Source organism: Pogoniulus pusillus, chromosome 16 (assembly GCF_015220805.1).
Source record: "Pogoniulus pusillus isolate bPogPus1 chromosome 16, bPogPus1.pri, whole genome shotgun sequence".
Taxonomy (NCBI): domain Eukaryota; kingdom Metazoa; phylum Chordata; class Aves; order Piciformes; family Lybiidae; genus Pogoniulus; species Pogoniulus pusillus.
Window position 1 is genome coordinate 24,894,168 of NC_087279.1, and position 20,688 is coordinate 24,914,855.

Below are 20,688 nucleotides of genomic sequence, written 5' to 3' on the forward strand. Positions count from 1 at the left end.
AGGTGCTATCAGAGAGAGAGGCATCCCCAAGGCAGCACGTACCGTGTGTGTCGGCAAGCAGCGGGCTGGTGGTGCTCACAGCTCTCATTCTGTCGTGGTTGCTGGGGTAGAGGGTCCCGTCTGCTTCCAGCCTCTTGCCACTGGCAATCCCGTTGCATGGCTGAGGATGCAGAGGGCTGGTGCCTGCGCCCCTCTTCCTGTCCCGCTCTTTGCTGCTGGGTGTGTTTGGGTAGGGACTCTCCACAGTCTTAAGGCTCTGGGAGTAGCAGTCAGGCTCCTTGGGGTAGATGTGGACGTTCATGCTGTCTGTGCTGCCACTGCAGTCAGTGCACACAACTGGCAGGCCATAGCCTTAAAGGGAAGATGGCAACAGATGAGGATTAACCAAATGGAAGTTGTCAGCACTGATGCACGCAGCTTGTGGAAGGAAAAGGCAGCTTGGCTGTGTGAGAATCTCTTACCAATACCAGGGACATTTCTTGGGTTTATACTGGGCTGGCAAGTACCTGCATTTTTCACAACTGGCACTAAAGGTAGTTCCAAGTGCTAGGCTCAGTTGGTTGGTTTTGTTTTAATCCCAAAGAAGCTGTGACTGAATTGGTTTGGGTTTTTTTAAAGCAACTGTGTATTTATTTCCTTTTCTAGACTTTCTAGTCAGGGTAGAAAGAAGTGGAACATCTCTGCACCTGCTTTAAAACACCAAGTTAGTCACCTTCCTTCTTTTTGTGCTGCTGCACTACAGAGATGACTATCAGCCACAGACACCTTGTTACTGGCAGTGGTAGCAACAGATGAGCAGAACTGAAGGAGAAAGCAGGGAGGAGCTTCTGAATGCTGGAAGTTAATTCCCCTTCTGCACTACACAACTTTCTGTTATTAAACTTTACAGTTTCTCCCGGGGAGAAATTTTGTTTCTCTGGCTGTTTTTCTGTGGATGTTACCATACATCATGAGAGCAGAAAACACACCCTAGGAATAGAAAAGTCTGAGTGGAACACCCAAGGAACTGGCAAAGAGAAGCAGGTGTGGTGCCCAAACCAGCCTTTACATTTTGAAAGCAAAACAACAGCAACTGAGCTTTGAAGTTGACAGCTCCTCTAAAGAGCATGAAAAACTCTAACACTTTCTTCCTGAAAGTGCTCTCACATTTTAGGAACAGCTCAAGCCAAAACACTGACCAGGCAGCTGCAAGGAATGGCTGTCATCAGCTTTAGCTGCCTCTTCCTGATGCGTCCTGCAATTCAAACTATCCAAGCTAACAGAGGATCAAAAGCAGCAGGAGAAAGTGAATTTTCTGTGCCCACACCTGAAAATCATTCTGGTCTGGTTTTTCAGAGGGTAACCATTTTTCACCTTAATGCTGCCTGCAAGGAGAGCTTTGTCATCTGCAGAGACACAAAATACCTTCCCAGATTAGTGAGCTTCCTACCTGTCTTATCTGGAGCAAGCACTCCATCAGCTGTCTCTTCGGTTTTCCAAGTGTCTCTATTGTAGCTGATACACAGCTTCGGCTGCCTACAGCCTACACTGGGAGCTTCAACATCTGGGCACCTTCCAGGATCGGTTTGACACATACCTGTAACAAGTGAACCATCTGGCTAAAGATTACAACCACCTGCACTCAGTTCAATGACTTGCTGCTCTTATTTCTATTGTAAAAGCCCCAAGAGGGAGAAAGGCTAGCGAAGAGGAGAAGAGATGACTGTAAGCTGCCATGTAACAATAAATGCTGTAGGACTGCAGGAGCATTGAGAGTTCAGAACTCTTACCTATCCCTCCCCGAATGTGCTGTGTTTGAATTACTCTAAAATCCCAACATTTAATTCCTGTGCCTGAAGGGCAGGGACAGGCCCTGCTAATGTATTTTCTAGCAGACCTTAACTCTGGGCAACTCTGGTGCCAAAACACTAATGCAAAATTAGAAAAAAAATAGTCCTTAGGGCCTGATGGAGCAGCCTGTGAAGCAGGCAAGCAGGCTGCTTGCATGAAAGCTGCTGCTGTTGGGAGAGGACAGCTTTGTGAACTCAGACAGGTCCTCCTTCTGCATAAATGCAGTAGGTGGAGAATCACGTTGTGAAGATCTCTCAGGTAACGCCTAACAAGCAGAGAAGTACTTTGTCCTGTGACTTCTACCTCCTCCTACCCAGCTCAGACACAGCACTACAGACAAAAGCAGCGAAGCTGTTCTCACCGTTGCTGTCTATGTGGCCATTTGGCTGGTGGCTCTCCACCCTGACCACCGCTTCCTGCCGCTCAGAAAGGGTCCCTTGTGAAGACAAGTAGCTGGGCACGTCAGGAGGCACAATGGTCTCATCTAGAGCAATGGGAGCAGAGAAATGTCAGTTCCCAACCAGAGATAAAGGCTTCTGTTTTCAGAGGCCTGTAAAATCCCATTTTCGAGAGGGACTGGGGACCGGATCTCTAACTGCTACGTTCTGTAGAGGCCGCCAAAACTGAGCTGCCTCCACACTGCGTTCCCCTGGGCTGCCCCACTCCCAGTGTGTGGAGCTGGTAAAAGCTGTTTCAAGTGCTTGCATTTGCCATAGTCAGTACAAGGTAGGTGGAAGCGTCTCTTCAGAACAGGTAAATCCTTTTCCCCTGAAACTCAGAGTACGTCATTTGACTCTGTCTCCTAAAGTCATAGGTAAAAGACTTCTGGAGAACAGGGTCTGTGCATCACTTAAGCAGGCAAGTAAGTCTCTGCCCCTTGGCTTTCTCCATTTTACATCAGCAATTCAGTTTCCTACGTCACACAAAAGCAAGTGAAGCTTGGCTGTTAGGCACGAAGCTCTAGGTTTCCAGGACTCAAAAAGGGGTCGAAACAAATCCTGTGACACTACACTGGCCATGTGGCATCCAAGACCTTATCTCTAGCTCAAGTTTTTCAAATCCATGTTGCATGGTATCTAAAGCTAAGTGTGATACAGGAAAGCTGCAAACGCCTGCAGGGTGGGTAAATCTTAGGCCTGTTCTTCCATACTTCTGTTAGCTGCATAACACTAAGAGCAGGAAAGTTTTTACTGCAGTACTTACTTCAGCACCAAATTATCCACTTTGGACATTGGGAGGAAGCAATAAACTACTTCTTCCCCTAAAAATATGAGGGGTATCACTCATCAGCAGAGCTGTAACAGCTCTTATAAGCAACATGGAAAAAGAGATTCCAGCTTCACAGTCCAGTTTCCCAAGTTTTGAATACAAAGCCTTTGAAAAAACAGATTCCCAAGAAGTAAGACAGGTTCCCAGCATTGTAGGCATAATCCAGACTGTCTCAGGAGTTATCATTTATGGTCATGGAAAGTCAACGTAGCAAAGCAATGGCTGAAACTACTGCCATGTGGAAAAGACCCTTCTGAAGAACAAGCCAAGGGGAAATGCACCTCTGAATGTGCTTCAACACACTGGTTCCAGCTTTCTGAGCCAAGAGAACCACAGATAATCCCACCGTTTTCCTGCTGTGACTGTGTGGCTACCTGAGGTGGGAAGCCCAGGGGCACAAAAGGTCAAAGAAAGCCTGAGCAGAAGCCCAGAGCTACCTGTGTTGGTGACGCTGTACTCTTCACTCTTCTTCCTGGTTTGGTAGATGATGCAGACCCAGACCAGAGATGTCAGCACGATGCTGCACACCACGGCAATGGTGATGATCCCCACAGTGGTTCGGTCCTTCCTGCAGCCCAGAGACTGCAGGATGCTGACATGGCTGTGCGCACGCTCTGTCCCCAGGGTGTTGGACATCTCACAGGTGTATTTCCCAGCATCCTCCAGGACGACGTTCCTAACAATCAGCAGCTGGTTGCCAGAGGTGAAGTGATGCCTTTCTGTCACAATCAGTGGCTGGTCACCCTTCAGCCAGGTGATGCGGGGAGTTGGGCTCCCTGTGGCTTTGCACTGAAGAGCCACAGTCTCACCCACAGACACAACGTGGTCTTCCAGTGGGTGAATCAAAGAAGGTGTCTCTGTAGGGGAGCAAGCAGAAAGGATTTCTTAGGGACAGTGCCACAACAGATTTCTTGTAGCAGTACTGAAGGCAATAGAAGCTCCTGCAGACAAATACACAGCCGTGCACTCAGGAGCATGGCGGCTGCAAACTACAACAGATCTATCAACCACAACCAAGGCCACACCAGTTGGCATTAAGTATTCCCAACACAGAAAGCCCTGAGGACAAGCGGCAAGGACTGACAAACAAGAATTGTTCTGTGGGGCAAGAGAGATGGAGTGCAATTTCCTTTGGAAGCCCTTTTCCCAGCCAGCAAATAGAGTGGTTGGAGGGGCTTCCTTGGCAGAAGAGGACACAAGAGGCGCGGCCTCTTCTCGCTGTTCGCAGGGTATCTGTCATTAATTCACTGCAGTGACACGACTCAAACCAGACTAATGCACAGCACTGCCTCTCTCTACCTGCGACTGCTGCCGCTTCAACAGCAGCCTCTTCCAGCTGCCCCTGCCAGACCACTTGGTCTCCTGGGCACCAACGCGCCTTACCCAGCACTGTCAGGGTGGCGTTTGCAAGCACAGAGCCCGCAGAGTTCTGTGCCGTGCAGCTGTACACCCCCATGTCTTCCAGCTTCACGTCTGTGATGAAGAAGACGTCGTCGTCGGGCATGACGTGCATGCGGCGCTCGCGGGCGGCGGGGAAGTCTGTGCCGCCGTCCTTCTGCCAGGCGATCTGCGGGGTGGGGTGTCCCTCGGCTGCGCACTCCAGGCGTGCCGTTGTCCCCGTCCGGCTGGTGAGGTCGTGAGGCGTTTTGAGAAACGAGGGCAACACTGGTGATAAAGAAAAAACATGGAAAAGAGATGAGCGATTCCATGGAGAAAACAGCATCTTCTGGGCAGTCCTAACCAATTTCCTTCCCAAGCAGGAGAGCAGGAGGTGAATATGGTAACTGCCTACACAGAGGACAGCAAGCTGCTCCTGCAGGGTGTATCTAATGGCCAGGGACTAACCCTGTGTTCCCAGAGCACACACGTACCTGCAGCACCAAAGACCCATCCCTGCTTGGCATCACTGGAGCCAGGATCAAACCAGATTTTCTTCCGCAGTTAATCCCAAAAGAAACCACATTATCTCCCCTGCAGAGAACACTGAGTGTCTGCAGTCCTTCTTTGTATCCTTTTGTAGTTTGATTTTCGTTTGCCCATTTCATGGGGCAAAGACTGCATCAGAACAGCCAAAGAGAGGTAGCCAAAGCTGTTAAGAACATGCTGAAATGCTTGGCTGGATGGGTGGTGTGCCTGGCACATGCTCCTCACGTGGCATTTCTCAGCATCCACTAAGATGCAAGCAGCTGGTATGAGGAGGTAAAGAGCTCCTCACCATCAGGAATGGACCCTCAGGAGAAGCTACCTGTCCAACATGGGTCCCAGAGAACTGTACCAGTTCAGGTTGAGGAAAGGAGTAAGAAAGCAGCTTCCTACTGACCATTGACAGTGAGACGGGCCTTGCTGGAGTAGGTAGAGCCGAAGTGGTTGGTGATGATGCACTGGTAGCGCCCTTCGTGGGCAAAGGTGACGTGCCGGAGGTGCAGAATAGTGGTGTACTCCATCACCTCGCCCTCCTTGGCCCGCACGTGGGCGAAGTTCTCGATCTCAGCGTTGTGCAGCATCTCGTTGTCTTTCTTCCAGGCAAACATCATGGGGGAGCTGCTGCTGCTGGCGGCCGAGCAGGTGAAGCGGATGTCCTTCCCCAGCACAGCCACCGTGGTCTCGGGCTGGACGATGATCTGTGGCTTGGGGAAATCATCTAAGAGGGAACAGCAGGCAGAGTTAGTTCTGTGCTATGAAGGACTGGAGCAGGCAAAGAGAAATGAGCATTAGTGGAAGACGCTGCACTGCTGCTGCTCATGTCAGGAAGGCAGCTCGTTCTTGCGCAGCACTCCGCATCCAGACAGGCTCCCTGCTGCAGACGTGCCACAGAACTCCGCTCAGTGGCAGCTCTGAGATCTCATTCCTCTGCTCTCCTCTGTCATCAGAGGACCACTTAGTGTCCTCGAACGTTCATCTCCGAGATGCCTGGCTTTCTTCACCAGCACGGCTGAACCTCAAAAAGGTACTGTGGGCTAAAGAAATGCTCATCTTTGCACAGCCCATGCATGAAGACCAATGCCAGACTTCAACCTTCACCTCCAGGGCTGCAGATGCCACCTCTAGGGATAAATGCTCATGAGCCAGGCAACTGCAGCACTGTCAAAGCAGCTGTATTTGCCTGTCACCATTCTAGGGTGGAAAGCTTTGCATACACTCTTCTCTGCCCTGAACATTGTTGGTTTTAGCAAAGTTCCAGGCAGATTAATTTATTAGATTTCTACAAATGGTGTAATTTAATATTTGACTAAGGTTTAATTAAACAGCCAGGCCTCTGGAACCAGGAGTACTAGTGCCTGGAGGACTTGGCAGGCACTGCAGAAGCAAAGCTGTCTTCGCTTTGTGATGTTGCTGTGGGGATGGAGCCTTCATGCTCTCTTCTTCCAGAAGAACACAGCAAGCCTCCCAGACTCACTCAGAGAGGCCACCTAGGTAGAGACCTACCACTCTGGGATCAGGAGGGACACGGGACAGCAGCTGCAACAAAGCTTTTGCTCCGTGTTCAATGCAAGTTATGCATTCAACTTAGTTAAATAAGTGTTTCCAAAAGCTCATTTTCCCTTCAGCAAACAGCCATGTGCAGCTCCACCCCAGACCCACACTGGCTGGCTCCACAGCACGAGGTTTGGCTCACCAAAGCAGCCTTTATTTTTGCCCAAAAGCTGGCTGTTTGTACAACATCACTTTGGCCTTCCCACTGATCACTTGCATTTCTTCAGGAGAGAGGCAGCAAATGTTTGCTGGGTACGCAGTAAAGCTGCCCTGCAACCACAGCTCAGGTGCAGAGTCAGATGCAGCGTCTGGGAGAACAGCATTAGCTGCTGTTTAGAAGAAAACAACGGCAGAAGAAAAGGAAGATTACACTGCCAGCTGTGGGTTGGTCCCTGTATAATGGCTTACTGCCCCCTCCCCCCCCCCCAAAAAGGAGCTGTGAGGGAGAGATTCTCCTCTGCTTTTTTTTTTTATCCCATTGTCATTTCCAAGAGGCAGAAAAGATGAGTGAAGAACACAAATCTGCAGAAGCAGCTCTGAACACTGCAGAGTGGAAGAATAACTCACTATAGTTGTAGCCTTGGTCTTATCAAACCAAGACGACTGGGGAAGTCTCTGTGCAGCCCCATCTGGAACTGGAGCCCTAAGGAACACACTGGAGGCAAGCAGTGAGCCCTGTGGTTTGAGTGGGAAATTAATTATAGCCAATGACAATTTTTTCAACTGCAGGCTTGGGCTTCCCTTGATCCCAATGAATAACAAAACAAAACAGAAACCCTCTCATAATAACATGCTAGGAGGCAAAGAAAATGTTTCCCAAGTGAGGCCTACCCTTTCCACAACCTCAAAAGACACAGGCAAGACTTACCACACACAAAACTCTCTGGCAGGATGGCGAAAATGCTTTTGCTTTTTAGTGACTCGGGATGGGCGCAGGTGGCCACCACAGAGGACTGCAGCTCCTTCTCAACTAACCACTGGGGCAACCATTTCAGCTGGCAATCGCAGAGGAAGCTGTCACTGTTGATGTAGCTGCAGGGAAACAAAACCAAGGGGAGCCTGCTGTTGAGTGCTGCACGGGGAGAAGGCTGGGAAGTTCACAGCGCTTCCACGTTAGACACATTCCACTCCCTACCCAGCACGGGTGCGAGGGGAAAAAAGGACTGCAGTGCTGTGCTTGAGGCACTAAGGGTGTTGACCACGTAACACATTTAAATAGCACTTTGTGTCCACGGAGCTACCCCTTCCTGTATTCCAGTGATGCTTCCTGGAGCCTTAGAAACCAACTTCCAGAGTTATCCCCAGGAACAGAGGAGCAATGCCATCCCTGGCTTAAGTGGGAAGAACTGTGGCAGATCATCTACAAAGGAGACATGCAGCAGAAGCACAAGTCCACAATACAGCCCATCCTGCTCCTGTTGCTCATCCAATTACCACACTTGCTCCTTCTCTGCCTCTATGCTTTGAGTATCTTTGGTGGAGACTCCATTCAGGACTCCATTACTGAACAGCGATAGGATGTTCTCTCTGTAAGACCTGTAGTTCCCTCAGTGGCCAGCACCAGAGGAGTAAGTGGAGAGGGCCCTGTCTGCCCTCGGTAAGGCAGGATGTTTGCACAGCAGCACCTCCAGGGCGAAGAGGTGAGGCTGACGTTGTGTTTACTGATTAAGAGGAGAAATAACCAATGGTGTTTGTGTAAGCCCAGTACAAACAGTTTGGAAAGCAAAACAGAGAAACGCTCCTCAGCATCCTAACAGCAACTTTGCACTTTGTTAGAAGAGGGCTGTGAAAAGGGGGCAAAGAAACAGGAAGCCTCAGGAATTTTCTGAAAAGTATTCTGTCCCCCACTGTGGTTCAGCATAGCCAGTGACAAACCAACAGGGAACTCAGACTTTGGCCTGGGTTAGTCCAAGATCCTTGGAACACCCTCAAATGGTTTGACCCCTCATGTGGAACGTGAAGATGCCTCAGACGCCGGAAAATGGCCCCAGAGAGAGAAGTCCTATCCTGCAAGACCACCAATAGTGCAAGAGCAGGGCACTGGGAGCAGAGCAGAGCAGAATCCCAGCTCCAGAACTGTGTTGTAAGGTGATGTGAATCAACTCCCATTTTCCTACCTGATAACTTCAGCAAATCCTGAAGTCTGAAAGTATAGCCAGGAAAGGGAAAAAGAAGGAAATGGACTCAGCAGGGAGGAAATGTGGGAATATAAAGATTTGGTTTTCCAAAGTCGTGCACTTGCTGTCCTAGAAAGATGAGCAGTCCCTAATACATGTGAAAACAAACACTGATGGCTAGGCAGGACAGGTCAGAGACCCCTTAGTACTTAGGGGTTAAGTATGATGCATTCTGCATGTGCTTCTCCCTATCTGAATGCCACCTTCACTGTGGTATAAAAGTTCCTTTCACAATAAGTTTGCAGATGACACCAAGCTAGGAGCAGGTGTGGATCTGTTGGAAGGTATTTGAGCCTTGCAGAGGGACCTGGCCAGGCTGGATGGGTGGGTAGTGGCCAAGGGGATGAGAGACTGAACAAAGCGAAGTGCAGGGTTCTACACCTTGGCCACAACAACCCCAAGCAGCAGAGCCAATGGCATCCTGGGCTGGCTCAGGAGCAGTGTGGGCAGCAGGACAAGAGAGGTTATTCTAGCCCTGTGCTCAGCACTGCTCAGGCCACACCTTAAGTGCTGTGTCCAGTTCTGGGCTCCTGAATTCAACAGAGATGTTGAGGTGCTGGAATGTGTCCAGAGAAGGGCAGCAAGGCTGGGGAGGAGCCTGGAGCACAGGCCTGTGAGGAGAAGCTGAGGGAGCTGGGGGTGTGCAGCCTGCAGAAGAGGAGGCTCAGGGGTGGCCTCACTGCTGTCTACAACTACCTGAAGGGAGGCTGTAGCCAGGTGGGGTTGGTCTCTTCTGCCAGGCAAGCAGCAACAGAAGAAGGGGACACAGCCTCAAGCTGTGCCAGGGCAGGTTCAGGCTGGATGTTAGGAGGAAGTTGTTGGGCATTGGAATGGGCTGCCCAGGGAGGTGGTGGAGTCTCCATCCCTGGAGGTGTTCAAGCAAAGCCTGGCTGGGGCACTTAGTGCCATGGTCTGGTTGATTGGCCAGGGCTGGGTGCTAAGTTGGACTGGCTGAGCTTGGAGATCTCTTCCAACCTGGTTGACTCTATGAACATCTGGGATCCCACAAGCTCTTCTCTAGTAAGATCAACTGTTCACCTCAATTTTGTTTCTAAAGCAAAAGGTGATTAAACAATGGACATGCAACGTTGATCTTATTCCCCAGGCACAGGGATAAAATGTCATTGCCAACCACCACCACCCAATTCCCACTTCCAGCATCAGGAAGAAGAATCTGAACTTGCCCAAATACCACATAAGTGATTTCCTGTTCCACAGGCACTGCACTACTCCAGAGTGTAGCGATGCACTGACAGTGGATTAAAAATTTATAGTGGAGGAAAGGAAACCAGGCAAGACTGGAAACAGTGTCTGATAACGGTGCAGAGGCCAGCCCAGAGCACAGGCAGCAGCTCTGATAACACAGCAGTATTTTTACACCAGAAGGCTGGATGACAAGTGGATGCAGTTCAAATGCTGCTTATCACTGTATGTCAACCCTAAACATAGATACAGCAAAGGAGCAAATGGGCCACTGGGAATTAAATTAGTGGTGCGAAGGAGAGGTGGCTAAGAGCACCAGGGCTGGACTTCCTGAGCAGAGATGAGTAATTGCAGAGGTGAACCTACTGGAAGAATGTGTCCCAGTGATCTAATTTCACTCACTATTAAATGTAGATGTTCCCCTGACATCCACATCTACTCATGTGTAAAAATACCCTGTAGAGGAGGGCCGAGGAGAGGAGGGAACAAATGAGCGGTAACGTGGAGAGCACCCCACTGGAAGCGGTGCGCTGCTGCTGCCGGCCAGGGCGAGCAGGGTGCCCGCCTGCCGCGCGGGTGCCCGCCTGGTACTTACAGCTGCCGCAGGCTCTTCATCCTAACGAAAGCGTCGCCTTGGATGGAGCGGATGGCGTTGTCCCCGAGGTTCCTGCACAACACACCCAAAGGCAGCATCAGCAAAGGGCTGCTCTGCCTGTGGCAAAGCCTCTCCATATGTAGGCAGTGACTCCAGCAGCAGGTGATTTGGTAGCTCCTCACCAGGGCCACTCGCAGCTCACAGAACTGATTTCTCACAAAACAGTCCGGCACTGAGTCAGCAGTGCCCAACAACAGTCAGCCCACAAAGCTGATGGGGATAAATCACCAGGTCATTCCTCTCACTGCATTTTCTGAGTCTCAGCTACCTCCACCATCCATAGCTTAGAAATTCTTCCACCCCCTCGATAACCAAAGATAGTCAGGAATGTTGTATCCCAGGCTAGACCTTCAGTAAACATAAAGAAAGCAAATACTTGCACTAAATGACATCTGAGAAGTGATTTGAAGGTGACTTTGAGAGGATATTGTGTTCAAAGAACACTGCCATGTTTCCACAGGAAGGTATTCATAAAAGCTTCCCCCACAACTGCTGCTAATTACAAAATTTGCTTCTCTTCTGAGAGAAGACAATGTCAGGTTTAGGGCTACAGTTTACTACATGAAGCATAGGTCAGAAAAGCACTGCTTGCAGAGAAAGAGCTCAGCAGAGCATCAATAAGGGAATCTTAATTTGGGAGTGCACCCCCAGTCGGGCAGTCCCTAACCCCTCAGTGTGCTCTCAATGGTCGTAACACTTCACACCATCCATGGGCAGTAAAACCTCCAGAGTGAAAATCACAAATCCTTTAACTCAATTCGGAAAGGAAGTTACTCATGGATCACTGCTGGAGTCATCAGCCCCGGGACACACATTAAAAATTAGACAGCAGCAGCCCAAATTTCCTCCTTGCGCATCGCTCCAAGGCCGTTGTGCTGAATGGGGATGTTCAGCGGCTGCACTGTAAACTGTCACTTGCAGCATGCGTCACTGCCAGAGCCCAGATGTAGGAGGAAGTAGGGGCAAGGGAGGAGGAGAGAGGGCTGCATCCGAAATAGCCTACTTCCCTCCTTAGCAGCCTGCGAAGGAGCAATGTGCCAGTCAAGGCAACGCTTCCCCAAGAAGCAAGGCAAAACTTAAGAGCAGCAGATTTGCCATATGCTCTACAACTTTGTTCCTGGCACAAAAAAAGGCCAAAGTTGAGGCAGACTTATAATGAGAAGGAAGCAGGTGGCCCCCACAAATGGACTGGCTTCTCAGTTTACAAAGACACTATTAAATTGCTAGCAGATCTCTCAAGCAGCTACTTTTGGCAGACCCCCCTTCCCAAACTGAGGCATGGTGGGTTACTCACAGGTGCTCCAGGGCCTCCAACCCTGAGAACGCTTTCTTGGCCACCGACTTGATCTTGTTTCCAAACAGAGTTCTGCAGTTTCCAAACACCCAGTGCCAGATCAACAGAAAGGAAAATGGGGAGAGAGGGGGCAGAAAAAGAAGGAGCACAATTAGTGTGGCTTTATCTGATATATGCCCTCCGTGCAAGCCCTGGGAAACCTGAACTGCAGGGAGATTAAGAGGGATGAAGCACACTCGCTTTCCCGCTCCTGAAATCAAACCCTTTTATCTGTATTGGAATTTAATAGTGATGACAGCACAAAAGGCAATGTGCAAGATCATGCAAAAAGGCAGCTTTGCTCCAGTGCTTGCAAACCAGCTTGCTGACTAACAGAAGGTCCCCTCTATTCTTTGCAGGCTGGCTGTGGCTAGGATTAAGTTCAACAAGATTTTGGTCTCTCCCTGCAACAGTTTTCATTTCTGACTCCTTCCTAGATACCAGGAACAGTAATTTATTCACTGCTGCTTGGCCTGAAGGGACATCCACACACAAGGAGGGCTGTCCCCTAGCTGCAGGGCTATGCAGCAGCTAGCTGAAGAGACTGCTGACTTGGCCCATCACGAACACAACAGCAAAATAACATACTGCAATAAGTAACAGCAGAGTGGTTAAGTTCAAGTGGCAAAAGGAAGAACAGACGAGGTAACGTACAGAGCTGAAGAGTGTGCTTGCATCTGTGACCAGTGCTATGCAGCAGCAAGAGGGGGGCTATCAGCAGGCAACAGCCAGCTGGAGCAGTCACAGCCCAGCTGCTATATGCACAAGAACAGTTCTCTATAAATATTGACCAGTGCTGATCGCCCAGGGGCAGAGTTCACACAAAATGGATGGTCCCCTCACCTGTTTTCACACAACATCAACCACTGCCATCCATCAGGAAATGCTTTCCTTCCCCAGGATCTGTCTAGGGTTTATCTTCCAGGTGCACCTTTATCACCACCTGTTTCAGATGGTGTCCAATGCAAGTCATCACTAACACCTCAGGCAAAAAAACTGACACATCTGGTGCTGCATCAGTTTTCCTTCAGGATTTTTTCCTTCACTATAGGGTGCAACCTGTACCTGCACCCCAAAAGCCTCTAAATCTCCCACTGCTTACATCAGCTAGGGAAAGGAGGCTGAGGTACAAGATGAAGAATGTGCACCCATTGCGTGAGCGAGTACATTTTGCAGGAGCTTCTTAGGGCTTCCCACAAAGTACCTTCCAGTGTCTCAACATTGGCACCCAGAAAATTCAGTTTCTGTGTGCATGAAGCAGTGGATGCCACAATGAGTAGAAAGGAAAAATCGGGCTCATCACACTGTTAGGACAGTGAGAACTGAAGTTCTATCGCAATCTGCCCTTGCAGCCTGTTCTCTTCAGAAAGAATGTGGATGCCTGGTGCTAGGTAACACTTAGATGCTGACTAGGTCCTCACCTGCCTTGAGGGCAGTACTGCTGGATGAGCCATCACCCTAGTTCTCAAGCAGACAGGAAAGCCACATTACTTCTAGGTCTAGAGAAAAGGTCTGTGGCCCCAGAAGCACAAACCATACCATTCTGGACCAAAACACAACCAAGAGCTCTGGTTTAAGGCAAAGCCACCTTGCAGCCTCCACAGTAAGACGTGTGCTTCAAGCCTTTCCTCAGGGACAGAGCTAAACTGGGCACAAGGCCACAGCTGAGTGCTCAGAGCTTCGGCCCTCTGTTAATGATTTGGTTTGAGGAAAGAAGGAAGATGGCTATCGAAGGCATGCTGGGAGCTGATTAAAGGCTCCACACAGCTGCAACCTGCTTTATCCTCAGTCCCCTTCTAAATAGCCACAGTGAGCATTGCTGGGCTCCTTGTTTCAAACCCAGGGCATCAGAGGTCCTACTTATCGCATGGGAGCGTTTGGGGCTTTTTGCTCTGAATTAAGTACCCCAAGCACCAAAGGATGTGTACAGCCATGTGTGCCATCATTTGGTAAAAGAGATGTTGCATTAATGAAGGCTTTGAAAAATCCATTAGAGTGATTAATATGGTAAATAATTTACTATATGCAAACTCTGCTCATTTGGCTGCACCCATTCACAGTGGTTTCTGCAGACATAGTCCTAAATGAGGGTGCTCCTAAATGATCTGGGCTTTGGTAAGTGGAGATTTCTATTTACTGTTTACTGTGGGTCTTGGACTTTGAAAATTGGAGGTACAGATCACAGAATCATAGAATCATTTTGTTTGGAAAAGACCTTTAAGATCATCAAGTCCAACCATTATCTGTTGTATGAATTCACTTATCTGTGCAGAGGTGGGGATGTGAACACACAACGTACACACCACTTGTACAGGCACATGAAATTTTATGGCTACGCATGAGAAATACATAATGCATCAGTAGCAAAGCCATGCCCCAGCAAAGTCATTCAAACCATTAAGCCTTTCAAATTTCACCTAACCACATCTCCAGTTCTGCAACGGTTTGAACCCAGTGGCCTCTTTCAAGGGGCTGTGGCACATTGGAATGCAAAGGCAAAGGAATGCAGCTCGGAAGGAGCCTGCTGCAGCCCAGGAAGGCTCCTCTGCTGTCGGTGGAGCCGGGCACAGCCGAGCTCCCCGGCGATTGCACAAGTATAATTACACACCAGGCACGCAATTCATTAGGAAGCAGCGTTTGCTCCTCCAGCCAGTTCTGCACCTGCAAGAAGATCTTGGTCACTGAGTGAGCCATCAAAAATACCAGTTACATTTAGCAGCTTGAATCATTAGGATACTTCTTGTTCCCCAGTGATTCCACTGATGCTTTTTATGCTTCGGTGCTTCTCCACTCCCTCTTTTCTTGAAGCAACATTTTAATTTAGGCCTGGTGCTCTCCATACCGGAGAGCTTCATATATAATTCAGAGAAGGCTAAAGTGGCTGAGTTCCCCACCTCTCAGTTTAACACCTTCATTTCACCCAACAGCCCCCTCTGTGCTAAATCCTTTCAGAGGCTAATCTGTGCCAGATCAAAGGGGAACGGCTTTTAAGGCAATCTCCAGAGCTGAGGTGATTATTAATTCATTGGAAGGTCTCCTCTGAAGTGCCCATTTGTTTCTTGTATGCTAATGCATTTAAAGCTGGTTGACAGTTTAAACACGGACCCTAAATCATGCAGTGAAATGTTTGCTGTAAAGGCTGATATTATACAAAGACCCAAAAATCCTGCAACTCACTTCAGCCTCAGGTGAAACTAGAAGTTTGGGATTCACGAACTGCTCAGCTAAGACAGACCTCAGCAGGTCTCTTTAAAAGTGACCACTTCCAATGTCCCCAGAACGCCTCAAAAAATACAATCCCCTAATCACATATTCTGAGGTGTTTTGTAGCCTTAACTCTGGCAGCCCATGAACATTGCCAGCCACCCGTCTGTCCCACAGCAGGTTCACTGTCAGGTATTCAAATCACTCTTGGCTGCTTAAGGACAGCCTAACCCAGATGCTCTTCTAGGCTACAAAATTTGCTGCCTGCTCCCCTCCACAGACTCAGAGCTGGCTGAGTCCACGTGTAACAAAACACAAAGGTCGACAACCTGAAAAAAAACCCAATACTGGCTTCTTCGGACTTGCCCAAGCCTTGCTCCACCCTTTGATACTACTTGCAGCCACAGCTGAGCTGTTCCTTCTGCTGGGTGACAAACATCAGACCAGGCCACGGCTATTTCACAGGGGAGCAAAAGCAGCTCTGCCCGCAGCTCCAAAAGCACAACCCTGCAGGCTTCCTCCTGCTCTTTGCTGTGCCTCCTGGCCTCTGCCTGACCCCCACAACTCATCAGTGCTCATTTCTCCTGGCTGTGAATCAGTCCTTTTCCTGAACTCCTTCCTTCAAGGCTGTGTCCTCTGGCTCTTTCCCCCCTCTTGTGTTGTCTGCACCCAGCATTTCTAACATATCCCAGTCGCTTGGCACTGCCACTTCTGCTGCCAGGCTAGTGGCCACATTGGAAGAATGACTTATGGGGAACATCCCACCAGAGCAGCTTGCTCTCTCTGCTTCTTTCCTCCACTTTCCCTTGTCAAAGCAGCACTACAGACTCCCAGTCCTGCAGCCTGCAAAAGCCTCTGGGCCAAGCCTCTGATCCCACTACACTCTCTGGCTGCCCACTTGGTTTCTTCACACAAACCAAAAGCTTCAGCAACTTCAGCCAGGGAATCTCCCACCCACCACATCTGCTCCTCTGCCTTTTCTTCTAGCAACTCGTGGGAAGATTTCCCAATTTCACATGCACAGTGACTTCTTACTGGCCTCTCCCACACTTCTACCTCCCTGCCTAACTCCCCAAGTCCTCAAGTCCCTCTTTGCTTTCTGACCCGCTTTACTCCCAGCTACAACTTGGCTCCCCTATCCTTGCCTCCAGTGACTCCCCTCAGTCAAATGCTATCTACGTCTGACTTCAAACTCTCCATCTAAGCATTACATCTCCACAAATCCTGCCACAGCTCTTCCCACTCCCCCAAGGAGCCTCTAATGAGAGCGTGACAATATACCGCCTGCCAGGATTCATTCCAGCCATCTGCTATCCATCGAGGTACTTTTACTGCACCTCTGGCTGTGCCATCTCAGCATCAGAGACAGCGTGATGGGGGGTGCTGAGAACTTAAACAAAGGCAAGAGGTAATGATTAGAAAGAAGCTTGATTTGTCACAAGCCATCAGAGGCTCCCGTGACAGGGCTGATTTATGTCGCCGATTCCAAGCGGATAGGAACAGGCAGAGAGCAATGAGAAAGCACTTGCGAAGGCCGAGCAAGCTATAAACATTTGCAAAGCGCATGCTTGCCTTAGCTCTCTTTTTATCTCTTTGAGAGCCTGTGCCCCGTGGTGCCTTTTATTGTCACTGCACATGGAAGCAAGCCCAAAAGATCGCTCTCAGGCAGAGTATCCCACAGGAACGATCCCGCTTCGGGCGCTGCTGTGACAGGAAATGGGGTGATCCTGCTCTGCTGTTTGGTGTTACTTGCTGCATCAATCAGTGAGCGCTCTGCTGAAGGCTGCAAGGGGGCTTTTTTGTTGCTCTTTGCTTTTAGAAAGGAGAAACAGTTATGCTGAATCTTATACAGGGAAACAACTGAAGCTTCCCTCTCCTGTGCCTGAGCTACGCTGTGTGGCACTGTCTGTTCATGGCTTTAAGGAACAGTCACCACCTCATAGCTGCTCAGAAGTGTCTGACTACTACAACTGCATGCTTGCAGGGAGCCTGCAGAACAACTACCTCTCAGATTTTCTATGGATTTTTATCTTGTTCCAAAGCGGGGGAAGACTGTGTTGGATGGGAGAGACCTACCCCCCAACACATAGGTACACAACACAACTACTCTGAGGAGCTTCAAACCCAGGGATACTCACAGCTTGTTTAGGTTTTCTAGGCCTGTAAAGGCTCCACTGGTATCTTCTATTGTGCCTGAGATGTCATTGTGGTCCAGTTCCCTGTGGAGAGGACAGGAGAGAGCTTGTAATCAGTGTCTTAGTCCTAGGCTCATCGTTAAAAACAAATGCAAGGAAGTTTGAGAATGTCACACGAAGAGCTTCCCATTTTCTCCTGACACTTATCACAAAAGGAGTCCTGCAGCAAGACGGCACTAATCACTTTTCCTGCATTGCCCCATGCTGAGATGGTGCATTCCAAAAAGAGCCCTGGCTTTTTCCTAGCTAAAGCCCTCTGAGACAGCAGCAATAGCAGAGAGCTATTTTAACAAGCAGGCTTCAGTCCTCCTCTAACTCTGTGCAACCAAACAGGAGGGAACAGAAAACAAAGTCCCCAAAACTAAACTGCAAGAAACAGCTCTCCTTAAACGCCACTGTCACAAATGAAGATAACTTTGGCTGTTCCAGGGTATGCATGTATTTGTCTACAGCTCTATCTTAGGAAGATGACTTGCTGTATTTTCCATGAAGCTGCATTTCATCCTGTCAATGAACTTGAGCTCAAAGCACCACCATCCCCACATGAGCCTAACTCTCTGCAAACCCACTTTTTTTTCAGAGTAAGAATTGCTTTTTCAGAGTTAGCTTCTTTCGGCTCTCAAAATGATCATCCATTACAAGAGTCAAAGAAGTCTGAATAAAAACAAGCACACAGAACAAACACAGGGATCCACAAAAGCTGTTTAAACAGACTGTTTGAAAATGCTTGCCTCCTAGCCTGCATTCCGGCTAGCCATGAATACCCAGCAACACAGGCAGAGATTTATCATTTCCAATGGTAAGTAAGAAGAAAGACAACAATAAATAGGCTTTGTTGGTTTTGTTACATCACTCAGATTTAAAACCAACAACAAAGCAAATCTAACCATCCAGATAACCCCCCCCACCCCTCAGGTGCTCCTTTTGCACCTTTTGAAGATTATTATCAGAACATTTCCAGTTTAAAGATATTAAGACAAATAAAGGAAAAAAAAACAAAGCTCTCTGCATTTTACAGCAGTCCAGACACAGGCACCACAGTGCAGCTCCTGGGCTATGCAGCACAAACACACCACCACCCACAAGAACAGAAATTTAACCCCCCCCCCGCCCAGTTCCAACAGCTGCCATGGCTTTCCTCAGCCAAAACAGGGCTGAGACTTCTGCTCTTGGTACAGAAGCTGGCTGCAGCCTTTGCCTTTCTCTCAGCTTTGGTGTGGGAACTAAAGATGTGAAGGGAGATGGCCAAAAGCCACAAGCCCCGTTTCTCAGCTGGCTTCAGCATGAGACCTGAATCTCCTGTCCCTGGGGAACCCTGGCCTTAGCCAGCATCGTTGTCGATGTCAGGGTGACTGTAGGTTGATGGATAAAAACTTGACACTGCCATGGGGTGTGGGCACACATAATGCTGCGGTGGCACAAGACACAAGTCCAGGAGAGACACTTTGATGTGCTGACATTTTCAGAACTGAGTGGGCCAGGAACAAACACATGCTACTGGGACTAAGTTTCTACCCTCCCCTATGGTTGCCAGGGCAATGCCCGTTGTTCTGTTTGTTTTTTAAAAGCAAATCCCTTCTCAGACGTTTCTCCTCTTCACTTCCACCACGGGCTACCGGTCTTTGAACCAGCAACGTTTTCCCATGGCAGAGACAGACATGTGGCATCAGCCTGCAGGAGCTCTCTGACACACACTTTTATTAATTGACTGCCACACATTGTGTTTTCTTGAAAAAAGGAAAAGAAAATGGTATTGCTTGTTCATCCAGAGGCAACTCAAAGGTTTAGTGTTAGAAAGGAGGAATAAAAACCTTTTTAACAAATGAGTGAAAATAGAGAGGGGGAAAAAAAGAGTGGGCTATTTTGGCCAAGCTCTCTTTGTATTCACACCCCCTCTCCCAGCCCCTGTTGCCAATTTCCTATTCTTTCTGGCTGGCTGAGCTTGAATGCCAGCAGTCTTGTTAATCATTGTGCTCCGAGGTCTCCGGGCCTGACCTCTATTTGAATAGCTCCACATTTCAGCAGCTTCACACCCACCAAAGGCTCCCCAACAATACCCCATAATTAAAGCATGCTCGGGTCTTTTTCACCAGGTGCAGGACCCAATAGGCCTTTCTCTTTATTAAATTAGAGCTCGCTCACACACTGCCTCTCAGCCTCCCCCTCTACCCTAGACATGAAAGAGGCTCCACATCAACTGCAGAGCAAAGAGAGCTACCAGCTCCCCTTCCCCTCCATTTTTCTTTGGAAACCTTTAGTTCCGGTCTTGACAGCTGCCTCAGAGAGGTCCTTTTCTGAATGCCCAGTGGCTGAAAGGCTTTGGCTTAACTTGAAAAAAAGGGGTGGAAAAAAAGCAAACAAAACCCAAACTCAGTTTCCAGTCACTTCCTTCACTGTGAACTTCAATAAAAGAAAGAGTAAGATGCAAAAAGCACTGCAAAGAAGGGAGATCCCTCTGTTCCCATTGCCTTTCAATTACTCAGGCCACAATGGGCTTCTGAAGAGGAATAAAAGTATCAAAGCGTGGGGTTTGCTTTTGAAGGAAGAATTAAATCAGGCTGAACTCAACCAGCCTGGGAGCATGGTAGCTGATAGAACACAGGTTGTGAGAACTTTGTGGTGTGCTTGATGAAGATGCTGAGCCTGCAGCCTCTGTAGACAGGATAGCATGCAGCACTCAGCAGGTACAGATAAGGAAGACAGAGGCAACAAAGCTGCAGGAATGGACAATCCTTAGAGCTGGATTCTGCACCTTCTGATAGTTCAAAGACAAGCCCAGGCATACTCCAACGTTGAAGCTCAACAGTGCATAAACAGCTAGCACCCCAGAGGAGGGCAGATTGATCTAGTAGCCCTAGAATCATAGAAGCTGGTCCCTGAACTAGCAAACTCCTCTTCAGTGCTTTATTTCCAGTTACTATGTGTTGTCGCTGTGTTAGTGACTTAAAAACAACTCTCTGGCAAACAGCTACTGCCACCACTGGATGGATCACTACTGAAGCATGGGAAACTTTAACCTTGAGAGTATGGCAACCTTTTTGTAGTTCATGACAATCAGAGGAACAGAACAAGTCATGACCCAAGGGAGTCTAATTCTGCATTAAAGAGAAAGACTTCTGGTTACTCTTGAGGTACCTGCAGCATCTTCTCGCTCTCATGAGAAGGGCTCTCTTGGGCTGGACCCAAGACTGGGTGAAGTTTTATGTATTGTTAAACCTCTGGTATGATCAGATCCCAAGCCTAACCTCTAATTCTGTTTCTTTGGCCATTATTATTTTCTTCTTAACACCACCTTAGCCTAGAATTTTCCATCTGTTATTAAATTAAAAAAAACCCAACAGCAAAAGA

The 20,688-nt window shown here is 48.8% G+C and overlaps 1 protein-coding gene across 1 annotated transcript in view; it reads right to left on the bottom strand.

Moving 5' to 3' along the window:
- Positions 1-20,688, bottom strand: part of LRIG1 (leucine rich repeats and immunoglobulin like domains 1) — a 97,651-nt gene that overhangs the window by 2,958 nt on the left and 74,005 nt on the right. The window contains exons 10-19 of the mRNA XM_064156028.1: positions 17,284-17,364; positions 11,903-11,974; positions 10,549-10,620; positions 7,442-7,605; positions 5,420-5,740; positions 4,483-4,764; positions 3,537-3,956; positions 2,192-2,314; positions 1,430-1,594; positions 43-351 (exon numbers count right to left, since the gene is read on the bottom strand). Coding sequence (XP_064012098.1) covers positions 43-351; positions 1,430-1,594; positions 2,192-2,314; positions 3,537-3,956; positions 4,483-4,764; positions 5,420-5,740; positions 7,442-7,605; positions 10,549-10,620; positions 11,903-11,974; positions 17,284-17,364 — 2,009 coding nt within the window. The remainder of the gene's footprint in view (positions 1-42; positions 352-1,429; positions 1,595-2,191; positions 2,315-3,536; positions 3,957-4,482; positions 4,765-5,419; positions 5,741-7,441; positions 7,606-10,548; positions 10,621-11,902; positions 11,975-17,283; positions 17,365-20,688) is intronic.